Below are 16,023 nucleotides of genomic sequence, written 5' to 3' on the forward strand. Positions count from 1 at the left end.
CATTAATAATATTAAAAAAGGTGTATTGTTTGTCACTTTAAAGCTGCATTTTCTTTGACAAGCACATATCTTTTCAACATTATTAGAAATGCGCCTTCTATGGCTTTAGGTAGGATACTTCCAATGTTACCTCCTCTAAACAGAAAATCCATGGCACTACAAGCCAGTTACTTACATATCTGTAATTAAGTTACAATTACACCTATTATATACTAGGACCTACAATAATATTTTGGACACATGAAAGTACAGGACATTTGGCGAGGACACTGGGATTTTAATTTTGTAAACCGTATATTTGCACAGTTACAGAACGTTGCCCATAGAGAATTGGGGCCTGGGCTGAGAACTTGTCTCTGCCCAAATGCAATATCACGCAAGAGACAGCAACAGGTCTGTCCAGATGCTAAGACCAGGGACTTCGAAATCTCCATCTTGAGCCTTACAGGACTTCAGGGCAGTAAAAACTTCATCTTTCAGAGGTGGAGGGGCCTGACAGAGGCTTTGAAACCTGCTCAACAACTCCTCCCAGGGCACATCCTGGGATTCAGTTCCAATCCAAAGGCCTTTCTGAAGGCTGTAGTGCAGCTGTCGACCCCAGTCTGTTAGCAGGCCCAGGTAGACCCGGGAGAGCTCTGGATGGCGCCCCGCCACCAAAGTTAAAAGCCCGGCTGGGAGGCTGCGGCAAAAAGCAACCATGACATCCGATTTCCCCAGAAGCCAGCGAAGCAGCTCTTGACCCTCCTCTCCCGGAGTTTTGGGGCTGCCTAGTTTCAATTCCTCTTCTTGGTGCCGGGGAGACGACGGCGGCAGCAACAGCGCGGCCGCTACCACCTTCAGGAAGTTGTTCTGGGGCGAGCGCTCCCACAGGCTGCTGAGAAGCCTACCAGGGCCCCCTGCCTCGGCCTCCCCCACCTCCTGCAGACGCCTCAGCAGCAGCTCCGCCTGGGTCTTCATCAGTGAGTCCTCCTGAAGGACCGGGTTCTCTCCATAGGCGTTGAAGCGCAGCATGTGAATAGCGGCCCGGCGGCGGGCGAGGCGGGCCAGGCTGCCTTGGAGCGACTCCTCCTCGGCGTCCGGGACGCCAGGGCCGGGAAAGAGCTGCTGCAGCAGGTAGTGAAAGGAGGCATCCCCGAGGGCCGGGTTCGCCAGCAGTCGCAGGGACAGCAGCTGGTCGCAGAGCCCCAAGGCCTGGAAGTTCGCCAACCCCGGGGCTGGAGCAGGCCCAGAGTCGCCCTGCTGCTTCCACTGGTTTTGCAGTCGCCGCTCCAGCGCCTTGCTAATGCAGGCATGGCGGCCAAAGCGCTTGTGGATGTGGCGCACGTAGCGAGCCCACTGTAGGGCCCTGCGCACGGTCACGGGGTCCCAGGTGCTGACGTGGGTCGTGCGGGAGACAGCCAGAACCTCAGAGAAGCGCTCCAGGTGCTGCAAGACCGGTTCCATGGAGCGCGCTAGGGCCTTACTTCCGCCTTCACCTTGGAGCCAGCTACTCTCTGCGTGCTTGATTGGCGTGTTGATGAAACGATACGCCTCTCTGCAATGCTATTGGGTAAAATCCCTGTCAATCTGACAGCGGCTTTAATCCGGGTACCTGCACTCCGAGAAATGTAAGCCCCTGGAAAGTGCTCTTGGTTTTACTTTTGCCGTAGATATTGAGGAGGCTCATACGGGAGGGAGAATAGAAGGAGGGCTAGGATTAGAGAATTCCCGGAGCCACGTGGGAGATGCTGTTAGTTACGGAGGTCTCCGTGCTTCCTTTCGCTTTATAAGCATCTCTAGTAGAAGTTTCCTGAGTCTTGCGTGAGTGAATCTGTGTTAAGGTTTATCATAATTGGGGAAAGCCAGACACGGGCTGTTACATATAAGAAAATGTAATTAAATAAAAATTTTGGTTCAATTCAGTTTAGTAGAAAGGTACTGACCTCCAATTAATTAATACCAGACACTATGGTAAAGTCTGGGCCTTGACCTTATCCTTTCATTATTAGAACTTGAATCCTGAAACTTAAAGATTAATACTTTATTAAAATAGTAAAGGAACTTAAATTTTATTTCAAAGTTTAATTATTGTTTTTTTTGTTTTGTTTTTGTAATTCTCAAGGCAGAATAACTTAATTGACTTATTTCACACAAACAACTAATTGAACTAAGTGGCATTTAACAGCATATAACAAAAACAAATGCTTGTCTAAAGATTGTGGGAAGGGGGAGGGGGAAGAAGAATCCACTTCTGGAATGTTATCTGGATTATTCACAAATTTATGTGTTCTACAGATGTTTATCTGCCAACCTGTAGGGGTTTTGTTCAGAAACCTACAACAATTTCTAGTCTACTGAAGTTGACACAATAAGTCATTGGAGCTGAGTTTGTTTCCAGTCTTAAAGACACCAAGCAAAAGTATTCTAACGAGTAGTCGGAACTGGTGTTTTGTTTTGTTTTGCTTTAACAAAAAGGAGAAGAGAAATTTAACAGGAAGAGTCATTTTTCATTTATTAACTTTTTTAAAAAAATGAATAAAGCAGTGGTGTTCATGCTGTTAATTCAGTTTTAGGATCTGATATTTATCACTTAGCCTAAACTCTCAGTTGGTCTGTAGTGGTTACTTGATTTTATCTTTGTGTTGGATACTAGAAACTTTGAGCCAAATGTGCAGTCTACTTTTAGCAAATGCAGAGGCTTCACCAATTTATTCTTAAATTGAGCACTTATTATGTCACATAGTGTAAGATACTAGGGATTTATTTGTAAATAAATAGATGTTGTCCTTGTCCTGGTGGAGAAGTTCATTTCCTAGCATTTAAGAGCAAAATTAAACAAATAACCTCAAATGTGATAGGAGGGTATAACGAAGGTGGATCTCCAAGACTTAGGTGATGGGGAAGGCCTCCCTCTGTAAGAAACTGACTTTCTCCTGAAAGCCCAAAGATGAATGTTGAAAAACGTTTTCAAGGTCAGGGGAACAGTTAATTTACAGGTACCTGAGTTGAGAGAGCCCAATCCGTTCAAGGAGGTGAGAAAGTCCAAAAAATCTGCCTTCAGGTCGGGATGGGAGTGAGACCTTATGGCAGGAATTGTGCAGATTAGTTTCAGATCATTCCACTTTTTAAAAATTTTAGCTAAAAAAAAAAAAATTTTTAGCTAAAATCCCTGCTTGGGCATTATAATATGTAAATTTATGCATATTTCACATTCGCTTATTTTCATTAAATGAACACAATGTCTGTGAAATTTTCCCCTTTAGAAGAAAGAAAAGCCTAGGGTTTGGAGCTTCTCCTCGGTGTTCCATTTAATCAACAAAATTCAATGATCATTTATTAAGCTTCTACTACATGTAAAGTATTAGGGATTGAAAAAATGATTATGACAAGGTCCTTTGCTTCAAGAAACCTACATTCTTGAGGCAGGGGTGGAAGGGGCACAAAAACACTGAACTATAATGCAATTCAGATTTTATGTGTTTAAAAAATTCTAAGAATGATGCTATGAGAGACCAGATATAAATTGACAGGAGAGTTCAAGGAAGGCTTTACAAAGAACTGATACTTCAGTTAGGCCTTAAACTATCATGAAATACAGGAAAATGCAAGTGAGAAAAATAACATAAGGATGTTAACCTGTATAGTGTGTGCTACAAATGCTAGTACGAATCTCCCATATCTTCATTATGATTCCTAAATTTCTGGGATACAGTAAATTAGGACAGAGACTGAAAGGCCAGATTTCGGGAGATTTCATTAAAATACATCAATCAAACCATGAGGGTTAAGCATCATAAACAACTAAGCATCAGAAAAAGAGACATTCACAAAAAGTTTACCTCATAGGGTTCTGGTGAGGATTAAATGAAATAATAAATGTGAAATGCCATCCTTGGTATTTTGGCTGTCTTTTAATATTCATTCTATTATTACCCCCACCCTCTTTGCATAATAAAGATGCAATTTGGAGTACTGACTCCAGCTCAGCTCAAGGGGTAGGCCAATTTGAGCCAATCATGTTAATCCACCCCTCTCTTAATTCAGTAATTAACTTAGGAACCCAGCCTTAAGCCTATCGATGTATAGCATTTTCTTTTTTTTTTTTTTCAGAGACAATGTAGAACTTTTATTTTTCTGAAACATTGAGAAGTAGTTGCCAGTGACATAATAAAACATTACCCTGAATACTGTGTTTATTATAAATATGAAAATTTTCCTACATAGCTAAATATAACCATCAGTGTCAGGAAATTAACATCAATGTATTATTATAATTTAATCATCAGACCCCGTTCAAACTTATACAGTTGTCTCAATAATGTTTTTGTTTTTATTGAAGTATACTTGATTTACAATATTATATTAGTTTCAGCATAGTGATTCAGCTATTTTTATAGTTTATACTTCATTAAATATTATTACAAGATAATGACTAAAATTCCCTGTGCTATAAAATATATCTTGGATGCTTATTTATTTTATTTTATTTTTTTTGTCCTTTATTTTTAAATTTTTTTTTGAATTTTATTTTATTTTTTTATACAGCAGGTTCTTATTAGTTATCCCTTTTATACATATTAGTGTATATATGTCAATCCCAATCTCCCAATTCATCCTACCAACCCCCCGCCCCCCCTGCCGCTGCTTTCCTCCCTTGGTGTCCATAAGTTTGTGCTCTACATCTGTGTCTCAACTTCTGCCATAAAAACTGGTTCATCTGTACCATTTTTCTAGGTTTCACATATATGCATTAATATACAATATTTCTTTTTCTCTTTCTGACTTACTTCACTCTGTATGACAGTCTCTAGATCCATCCACGTCTCTACAAATGACCTAATTTCATTCCTTTTTATGGCTGAGTAATATTCCATTGTATATATGTACCACATCTGCTTTATCCATTTGTCTGTTGATGGACATTTAGGTTGCTTCCATGACCTGGCTATTGTAAATAGTGCTGCAATGAACATTGGGGTGCATGTGTCTTTTTGAATTATGGTTTTCTCTGGGTATATGCCCAGTGGTGGGGTTGCTGGGTCATATGGTAGTTCTATTTTTAGTTTTTTAAGGAACTTCCATACTGTTCTCCATAGTGGCTGTATCAATTTACATTCCCACCAACAGTGCAAGAGGGTTCCCTTTTCTCCACACCTTCTCCAATATTTGTTATTTGTAGATTTTCTGATGATGCCCATTCTAACTGGTGTGAGGTGACACGTCATTGTAGTTTTAATTTGCATTTCTCTAATAATTAGTGACGTTGAGCAGCTTTTCATGTGCTTCTTGGCCATCTGTATGTCTTCTTTGGAGAAATGTCTATTTAGGTCTTCTGCCCATTTTTGGATTGGGTTGTTTGTTTTTTTAATATTGAGATGCACGAGCTGTTTATATATTTTGGAGATTAATCGTTTGTCCGTTGATTCATTTGCAAATATTTTCTCCCATTCTGACATTGTCTTTTTGTCTTGTTTGTAGTTTCCTTTGCTTTGCAAAACATTTTAAGTTTCATTAAGCCCCATTTGTTTATTTTTGTTTTTATTTCCATGTCTAGGAGGTGGATCAAAAAAGATCTTGCTGTGATTTATGTCAAAGAGTATTCTTCCTATGTTTTCCTCTAAGAGTTTTATAGTGTCTAGTATTACATTTAGGTCTCTAATCCATTTAGAATTTATTTTTGTGTATGGTGTTAGGGAATGTTCTAATTTCATTCTTTTACATGGAGGTGTCCAGTTTTCCTAGCGTGACTTATTGAAGAGACTGTCTTTTCTCCATTGTATATCTTTGCCTCCTTTGTCATAGATTAGTTGACCATAGGTGCATTGGTTTATCTGTGGGCTTTCTATCCTTTTCCATTGATCTATATTTCTGTTTTTGTGCCAGTACCATATTGTCTTGATTACTGTAGCTTTGTAGTATAGTCTGAAGTCACGGAGTCCGATTCCTCCAGCTCCGTTTTTTTCCCTCAAGACTGCTTTGGCTATTTGGGGTCTTTTGTGTCTCCATACAAATTTTAAGATTTTTTGTTCTAGTTCTGTAAAAATTGCCATTGGTAAATTGATAGGGATTGCATTGAATCTGTAGATTGCTTTGCGTAGTATAGTCATTTTCACAATATTGATTCTTCCAATCCAAGAACATGGTATATCTCTCCATCTGTTGGTGTCATCTTTAATTTCTTTCATCAGTATCTTATACTTTTCTGCATACAGGTCTTTTGTCTCCCTAGGTAGGTTTATTTCTAGGTATTTTATTCTTTTGGTTGCAATGGTAAATGGGAGTGTTTCCATAATTTCTCTTTCAGATTTTTCATCATTAGTGTATAGGAATGCAAGAGATTTTTGTGCATTAATTTTGTATCCTGCTACTTTACCAAATCCATTGATTAGCTCTAGTAGTTTTCTGGTGGCATTTTTAGGATTCTCTATGTATAGTATCATGTCATCTGCAGGCAGTGACACTTTTACTTCTTCTTTTCCAATTTGTATTCTTTTATTTCTTTTTCTTCTCTGATTGCTTTGGCTAGGACTTCCAAAATTATGTTGAATAGCAGTGGTGAGAGTGGACATACTTGTCTTGTTCCTGATCTTAGAGGAAATGCTTTCAGTTTTTCACCATTGAGAATGATGTTTGCTGTGGGTTTGTCATATATGGCCTTTATTATGTTGAGTTAGGTTCCCTCTATGCCCACTTTCTGGAGAGTTTTTACCATAAATGGGTGTTGAATTTTCTAAGAAGCTTTACCTGCACCTATTGAGATGATTGTATGGTTTTTACTCCTTAATTTGTTAATATAGTGTATCACGTTGATTGATTTGCATATATTGAAGAATCCTTGTATCCCTGGGATAAATCCCACTTGATCATGGTGTATGATCCTTTTAATATGTTGTTGGTTTCCTTTTGCTAGTATTTTGTTGAGGATTTTTGCATCCATATATATTCTTCAGTGATATTGGTCTGTAATTTTCTTTTTCTGTAGTATCTTTGTCTGGTTTTGGTATCAGGGTGATGGTGGCCTCATAGAATCAGTTTGGGAGTGTTCCTTCCTGTGCAATTTTTTGGAAGAGTTTGAGAAGGATGTGTGTTAGCTCTTCTCTAAATGTTTGATAGAATTCACCTTTTAAGCCATCTGGTCCTGGGCTTTTGTTTGTTGGAAGATTTTTAATCACAGTTTCAATTTCATTACTTGTAATTGGTCTGTTCATATTTTCTATTTCTTTCTAGTTCAGTCTTGGAAGGTTATACCTTTCTAAGAATTTGTCCATTTCTTCCAGGTTGTCCATTTTATTGACATAGAGTTGCTTGTAGTAGTTAGTCTCTTAGGATGCTTTTTATTTCTGCGGTGTCTGTTGTCACTTCTCCTTTTTCATTTCTAATTTTATTGATTTGAGTCCTCTCCCTTTTTTTCTTGATGAGTTTGGCTAATGGTTTATCAGTTTTGTTTGTCTTCTCAAAGAACCAGCTTTTAGTTTTATTGATCTTTGCTATTGTTTTCTTTGTTTCTATTTCATTTATTTCTGCTCTGATCTTTATGATTCCTTTCCTTCTGCTCACTTTGGGTTTTGTTTGTTCTTCTTTCTCTAGTTCCTTTAGGTGTAAGGTTAGGTTGTTTATTTGATATTTTTCTTGTTTTTTGAGGTAGGCTTGTATTGCTATAAACTTCCCTCTTAGAACTGCTTTTGCTGCATCCATAGGTTTTGATCGTCATGTTTTCATTGTCATTTGTCTCGAGGTATTTTTTGATTTCCTGTTTGAGTTCTTCAGTGATCTCTTGGTTATTTAGTAATGTGTTGTTTAGCCTCCATGTGTTTGTGTTTTTTTCCCTGTAATTGATTTCTAATCTCATAGCGTTGTGGTCAGAAAAGATGCTTGATATGATTTCAATTTCCTTAAATTTACTGAGGCTTGATTTGTGACCCAAGATGTGATCTATCCTGGACAATGTTCCATGCGCACTTGAGAAGAAAGTGTAATCTGCAGTTTTTGGATGGAATGTCCTATAAATATCAATTCAATATATCTGGTCTATTGTGTCTATTAAAGCTTCTCTTTCCTTATTTATTTTCATTTTGAATGATCTGTCCATTGGTGTAAGTGAGGTGTTAAGTCCCCCACTATTATTGTTTCACTGTCTATTTCCTCTTTTATAGCTGTTAGCAGTTGCCTTATGTATTGAGGTGCTCCTTTGTTGGGTGCATATATATTTATAATTGTTACATCTTCCTGGATTGATCCCTTGATCATTATGTAGTGTCCTTACTTGTCTTTTGTAACATTCTTTAAAGTCTATTTTATCTGATATGCGTATTGCTACTCCAGCTTTCTTTTGATTTTCATTTGCATGGAATATCTTTTTCCATCCCCTCACTTTCAGTCTGTATGTGTCCCTAGGTCTGAAGTGGGTCTCTTGACCCACTTCAGACAGCATATATATTGGTCTTGTTTTTGTATCCATTCCGCGAGCCTGTGTCTTTTGGTTGGAGCATTTAATCCATTCACATTTAAGGTAATTATCGATATGTATGTTCCTATGACAATTTTCTTAATTGTTTTGGGTTTGTTTTTGTAGGTCCTTTTCTTCTCTTGTGCTTCCCACTTAGAGAAGTTCCTTTAGCATTTGTCGTAGAGCTGGTTTTGTGGTGCTGAATTCTCTTAGCTTTTGCTTGTCTGTAAAGCTTTTGATTTCTCCATCGAATCTGAATGTGTTCCTTGCTGGGTAGAGTAATCTTGGTTGTAGGTTTTTTCCTTTCATCACTTTAAATATGTCATTCCCCTCCCTTCTGGCTTGTAGAGTTTCTGCTGAGAAATCAGCTGTTAACCTTATGGGAGTTCCCTTGTATGTTATTTGTTGTTTATCCCTTGCTGCTTTCAGTAATTTTTCTTTGTCTTTAATTTTTGCCAATTTGAATACTATGTGTCTCGGCATGTTTTCCTTGGGTTTATCCTGTATGGGACTCTCTGCACTTCCTGAATTTGGGTGGCTATTTCCTTTTCCATGTGATGGAAGCTTTCGACTGTTATCTCTTCAAATATTTTCTCTGGTCCTTTCTCTCTCTCTTCTCCTTCTGGGTCCCCTATAATGTGAATATTTTTCCATTTAATGTTTTCCCAGATGTCTCTTAGGCTGTCTTCATTTCTTTTCATTCTTTTTTCTTTATTCTGTTCTGCACCAGTGAATTCCACCATTCTGTCTTCCAGGTCACTTATCCGTTCTTCTGCCTGAGTTATTCTGCTATTGATTGCTTCTAGTGTATTTTTCATTTCAGTTATTGCATTGTTCATCTCTGTTTGTTTGTTCTGTGATTCTTCTAGGTGTTTTTTAAACATTTCTTGCATCTTCTTGATCTTTGCCTCCATTCTTTTTTGCCAGGTCCTGGATCATCTTCACTATTATTATTATGAATTCTTTTTCTGGATGGTTCCCTATCTCCACTTCATTTAGTTGTTTTCCTGGGGTGTTATCTTGGTCCTTAATCTGGTACATAGCCCTCTGCTTTTTCATCCAGTCTATCTGTGAATGTGGTTTTGTACTGCAGGCTGCAGGATTGTTGTTCTTGCTTCTGCTGTCTGCCTTCTGGTGGATGAGGCTCTCTAAGAGGCTTGTACAAGTTTCCTGATGGGAGGGACTGGTGGTGGGTAGAGCTGGCTGTTGCTCTGGTGGGCAGAGCTCAGTAAAACTTTCATCCACTTGTCTGCTGATGGATGTGGCTAGGTTCTTTCCTTGTTGGTTGTTTGGCCTGAGGTGACCTAACACTGGAGCCTACCCAGGCTCTTTGGTGGGACTAATGGCAGACTCTGGGAGAGTTCATGCCAAGAAGTACTTCCAAGAATTTCTGCTGCCAGTCTTTGTCCTCATGGTGAGACACATCCACCCCCTGCCTCTGCCGGAGACCCTCCAACACTAGCAAGTAGGTCTGGTTCAATCTCCTATGGGGTCACTGCTCCTTCCCCTGGGTCCCAATGCACACACTACTTTGTGTGTGCCCTCCAAGAGTGAAGAGTCTGTTTCCCCCAGTCCTGTCAACGTCCTATAGTCAAATCCCACTAGCCTTCAAAGTCTGATTCTCTAGGAATTCCTCCTCCCGTTCAGAAGCCTGACGTGGGGCTCAGAACCAGGTTGGGAAGCCTGACGTGGGGCTCAGAACCTTCACTCCATTGGGTGGACTTCTGTGGTATAAGTGTTCTCCAGTTTGTGAGTCACCCACCCAATAGTTATGGGATTTGATTTTATTGTGATTGCACCCCTCCTACCATCTCACTGTGGCTTCTCCTTTGTCTTTGGTTGTTGGGTATCTTTTTTGGTGAATTCCAGTGTCTTTCTGTTGATGATTGTTCAGCAGTTAGTTGTGATTCCAGTGCTCTTGCAAGAGGGAGTGAGAGCATGTCCTTGTACTCCGCCATCTTGAACCAATCTTCAGCATTTTCTAATGACACATTTGTTCAGAAGTGGCCAGATGAATCAATTCCAATCAGTTAGGCCTAGATGATTACTTTTCAGAGTTGGTAGATCATGCACATTCACCAATATGAAGAGATAGTCATATTAGACAATGTAGTTGTATACAAGCTGGGTATCAAGCATGTTTAAGAGATTGTTTCTTCCTCTTGATGTTGTATATTTATATGAAGCCCAAAGCTACCATAGCCCTCTTCTTCCCTGAGCCAATAGAATCTCATAATCACAAGGAATACATTGTATTAAGACAACTCTCAAACTAACCCTGTTTAAGATTATAACCCTATATATTACCAGTTTTTTTTCTTGCAAGTTTCATTTTCTATTGCTTTCAACTAAATGCACCCAACTAATACCAGCCCTTCAGAACATTGTGTGGTATGTGGTGCATATAAACACTCAGTAAACATTGGCTATTGTTGTTAATGTTATATAAGCCTCCGAAGTGTACATCTTCCCATGTCTTCTCCAAATTGTACTCCTCCCTAATATAAAAGAGCAACCACCAACACCCTATGGTCAGAGGTAGAGAAAATTTTAGCAAAGAAACATACAGCTTGATGCTGCAATATTCACTGTTGGTTCTGAGACGTTTTTATTGCAGTCTTTTCCAATGGAGTATTAAGACTTGAAAAATCGAGTTCATTCCATGCTCTAGCTTAGGTCTAATTTTTTAGTTATTTTAAGATATGCATTAAGTTGGAAATTATAGGACACTATGGAACTGGGAGACCAATGAAAACAAAGTATTCTGATGTCCCTTTATTTTACTTTGAACAATATTATATTCACACACTTATTTCAATATTATATTGACACACTTATTTCAGCCCTCTGCTTGTTGAAATATTTTTCTATATGAACAAGCAGACCTGGACTCTACATCTTCAGGCAGGGTGGACCTGAAGGGTTTTTGTCTCATTCCAGAATCTTTTTCATGGAAGGAAAGTGCTTTGACTTTTTTACAATCACTCCGAGGGCAAATACTATGGGCAATGATTACACCTGATCCTAACTCTGTTACTTCATTCAAGACTAGAGTAAGAGTAGGTCTCTCTATGTTCTGTAGTAGCAACAATAAATAGCAAGCTGGCACAACTTTTGAAGAGAGATTTCTTATAGGAACTTTGCAAACATATTTGCCATTTTTTTGTGACAATGCAAACTATATTTCTTAGAGGTGACTATAGATCTTATTGGGAGTTCCTTCTACAAAATCAAAATTTCTTTGTTTTACTTATTTCCCTTACGAAGGGGAGAAATCATCAAATGAATTATAATGGACAGAGGATGTTAGACAGGTATAGGGTAATCTGACAATTAAGTTTCCAGGAACAAATGGCCTTGTCCTGCATCCTATGTTATTATAACTAGTCCCTGATCAGATTGTAGGACCTCATACCAAATCTCAAAAATATTAAATTTGTATACCTGATAAGAAAAAAAAAACCCAACAATGTTGATAGTTTTACCCTTTGGAATTGTTTTCATAAAGGTAACTGACTATAACTAAGCAAATGTTTTTTCTGGGTCTTGAGCTTCCCAATCAGTGTACAGTAGTAAAGGTTACAATCGTATGTCTGAAATATTAATCTCCTTTGGCCTTGGGGCATATGAATGAAGTCTGGGAGGCTGGAGTCATTACTGACATAGTGAGAGATCTGATAACCATTCTTCAGTCCTTCTTTGGACATGCTCTGCCACCTGGGCATCTACTCAGTGTCTAGAGTGAGTGCACAGTGCAGCCCATCAAGAACATAGTGTAGGAGTTCTAGATGTCCACAAGGACAGGGCAAACCCTAGTGAGTTCAGAAGAAAGTGTTGGAGGAAGGGTTAGAGGATGAGATCTCCTTGTGGGCACAGATCTGGATGATGGCTCCAAATCTCTGTTTTCACAAATTTGAGATACTCCTTTCCATTTGCAGTGGATGTGACTTTAAGTGGCCTCAAAGTTAGCAGCAGAAGGACTGCCCTGACCATGCATGTGTACTCTGAAAATTAGAACTTCATTAAAACTTTGGAACACCTGATTTGAATTGTTTTTTGGACTTGAAATTCATTTTCATCATCATAGTATACGTTTAACATATTGCCTTCATAAGAAAAGAAAAAAGCTTTCCTTTAAATATAATCTCATTCCTTATAAATTTTAAAAGCCTATAAAAATGGTTTTATCTATTTTATCAACAATATTTCTAGTCAATGGTGACTCAAGAATATGAAGAGAACTTTGTTAAGGTCTTGATCAGGAATTGTGACTGACCATTTCAAGCATAAAAAACAATACTAAAAAAAATTACGAAAGCAAGCTTAATTTTCCTATTTAAAAAATTCAGTTTTAATTGTTGTTGAGAAGTTTCATATAAATTTAATATGTAGAATCATGTCTATTCATAGTACAAAGAGAGTGCAAAAAAATATTTTTTTCACCAAGACTTTTACCTATAGATCTTCCTCAACTTACAATGGAGTTGTCCCATTAAACCCATCATAAGCTAAAACTATCTTAAGTTCATCAAAAATGAATTTAATACTAATCTGCCAAACACTATGGCTTAGCCTCACCTACCTTAAATGTGCTCAGAACACTTACATTAGCCTCCAGTTGAGCAAATCATATAACACAAAGCCTATTTTATAATAAAGCATTGACTACCTCATGACATTTTTTGAACATTGTACTATACTAAGAAAAACCCAGAGTGGTTGTATGGGTACAGAGTGGTTGTCAGTGTATTGGTGGTTGACCCTCGTGATTGCATGGCTGACGGGGAGGTGTCACTCGCTGCTGCTGCCCAGCGTCATAAGAGAGTATCAGACCACATATCTCTAGCCCATGAAAAGATCAAAATTCAAAGTATGCATCTACTGAATGCATGTCACTTTTGCACCACTGTAAAGTCAAACAATCTTAAGTAGAACCACTGTAAATTCGGAATTGTTTGTATGCATCCCAAATCCTCTGATTGACTGACAAGTGCCATAACGTAAAAACAATTGGAAAGCACTGCTCTAACATAGGCACTCTAACACAATTAGCTAAAGAAAAATGGCAAAATAAAGGGCACTGCAATTCAAATTAAGCTTGCCTTAAATTTCTACAAATAGGACAGGAAGAAAATTAGTTGGTTAGTTATTCTCCGTTTGTCCATCCCATGTCACCCCATGCATTTTCTCCTTTCTTTCCCTATTCTGTGCAGAGGACTGGCTTGATCCTTATTGACTCTGTCAGCCTTATTCCCTTGCCCTCTGACTTGCCACTGAATCGACCAATGAGAGGCATTAGCAATCAGAAAGAGGAGAGGGATGTAGGGTTTTCTTCCTCTGCTCTCTGCTAAGGCATCAGGATTCTGGTTCTTTCATTTTAAAATGCCATGAGGCCTCCCTGAGCCTCTGATACCACCTATTATTCTCTGCAGCCCTTCCTGCTGTTGCTAATCCCTGGATGCCCTAACATACCTTGTCGATTTCCTTAACCCTGGCCTTGCTTCTGCAAACATCCCTGTTATTTCAAAATCCCTGCTGACTGTGCTGGTTTCCTGCCAAGACCTTAACTGACACAGTCGTCTGAGTTTTCAACCATTCTCATAATTAATATAAGTCTATGAGTCATAATATTATCAATCAGTATGTTTTTAGGGAATGATGACTAGTCTAGTGCAGTGATTCCCAAATACCTGTCATTGCCAGACACTCCTGCCAATCTATGACAAAGTCATCATTATTACAGTGATATGTGAAAAATAAATGACATAACAATGTGAAGTGCTTTCATAAACGTAGTTAATTTAAGTGAAGGGAAAAAGTGTTTTCTTTTTTTTGTAAAGTAAAGGTGATGTTAAATGTCAATTTTGTGTTTTCTTAATTTGGAAAAATTTTTAAGTTTGCAATTATCTTAGACACCTATTTTAGAAACTATGTGTTTATGGGTACACATATATAGATATATGCATATATCTATAGCTAGATAAAAGATAGATTATAAATCTGTGAGATCTATAATTCTGAAAATCTCCCGTCTCATGTGTGGAAAATGGTAGGAGTGTTTGTAGATGGACCCAGCTTGTGAAGACCTTGGAATACTTTAGTAAGGAATAGGGTCTGTGTTTAATTGGCTTTCAGATACTATTGACAGTTTTGGAGCACAAGAATGACATGATCATATATATTATAAAGCAATGGGGAGAATTGGTTGTAGCCAGCTGAGACAAATGGCTAGAGATGAAGGTCCCCTAGAGAAATATTGCAATAGTCCAGGTGCACAAAATGAGTTTCACTAAGGAAATAGCAGAGGAAACACTAAGAAGTGGTGGGGAGTGAGTGGTGCTCAGACTTGAAAATTCCTTCTGAAGAAGAATCATTAGATCTTAATGGAGAAAAGAATCAAAATTACTGTGCATATTCTCATTGAAGTGATTGAGTGCAGTCTCTTTACCTTTGGAATGGAACGTGGATTGGTATTGATTTTAGCTAATGCCTGTAATTGGAAGAGGGAAAAAAATCTCAGAGCAAATCACGGCTCAGTGGAAACTCTTATGCATTTGTTTTTTAATCCCAAATTACTGTTTTTCTTCACACTCTTCAGGATCCCCTGGATTAGCAAATTAGGTAATAGAATATTTTATTAGTAATTAGTGAATACTAATCGTAACTCCAGAAGACATCTTGGTTGCATGAGAATTATTAAAAACATGGATTGAATTATTCAAAGGGAAGAATTTAAACAAGAATTTCTCCCCTTCCTTAAATAATCTCTAATTCAATTCCCAGAATCTTAACATTTAACTTAATACTTCTTGGATTGCTAATATTCAGAAACTACTTAAATACTTGAATTAATCCCACTGGAAGAAACTCCTCTGACTTGTCATTTTTATATTTTTTCCACTGCTTGGACACCTATTGAAAAAAAATCTATATATAAGGGACAATGGTGAGATTCATATTGACATAAATTGAATATATAATATATAGTTTTGACATTATATATCAATACACAGATTATACATCCTCCTCTGTGTATATGTGTGTATTTGCATAAAAGTAAATGGGATGAAATTCCTAAGAAGATACTTGAAGTAAATAATTGAACTAAATTTAATTTTTAAGATTTCATTTTTCTTTTACAACTGGTAATTTTTTTCTAATGTCTAAAGCAGAAAGAAAAAATATGAATCACAATCTCTCTTTACCTTTGAATTAGAAGTTTGATTTCTTGAAGGAGAACTCTGTAATAATGTCTGGGTGCCTTTATTTTTATCCCACAGTTATCAGTATATTGCTATATAAGCACCTGCCAGGAAGGCCTATTTTTTTCTAGTTCAGTAATTTTTTGTGTCTGTTGTTCCCATTTTCAAGTCTCCAAAACTTTTATGTGAATTCTTTCACCACATTTTTTTCATTATTTCCCAACCTTCTTTTTTTCTAGATGGCTGAAGTTTCCAGACATATAACCAGAAATGTCCTAAGAGAATTAATATATAAAAAAATAAAGCTAAGGAAATGGAAAGCAAAGAAAAATAGGCATGCATATGCACATGTAAACTCATTTTAAACTTCACTTTAAAAAGTAATAGATGAATTGA

General features: G+C 37.9%; 1 protein-coding gene across 1 annotated transcript; it reads right to left on the reverse strand.

Moving 5' to 3' along the window:
- Positions 1-372: 372 nt before the first annotated feature.
- On the reverse strand, positions 373-1,443 carry FANCF (FA complementation group F). The gene has a single exon (XM_065883132.1). The coding sequence runs from the start codon at positions 1,441-1,443 to the stop codon at positions 373-375; it is 1,071 nt and encodes a 356-aa protein (XP_065739204.1).
- Positions 1,444-16,023: the final 14,580 nt, after the last annotated feature.

This window comes from Phocoena phocoena, chromosome 8 (assembly GCF_963924675.1).
Source record: "Phocoena phocoena chromosome 8, mPhoPho1.1, whole genome shotgun sequence".
Classification (NCBI taxonomy): domain Eukaryota; kingdom Metazoa; phylum Chordata; class Mammalia; order Artiodactyla; family Phocoenidae; genus Phocoena; species Phocoena phocoena.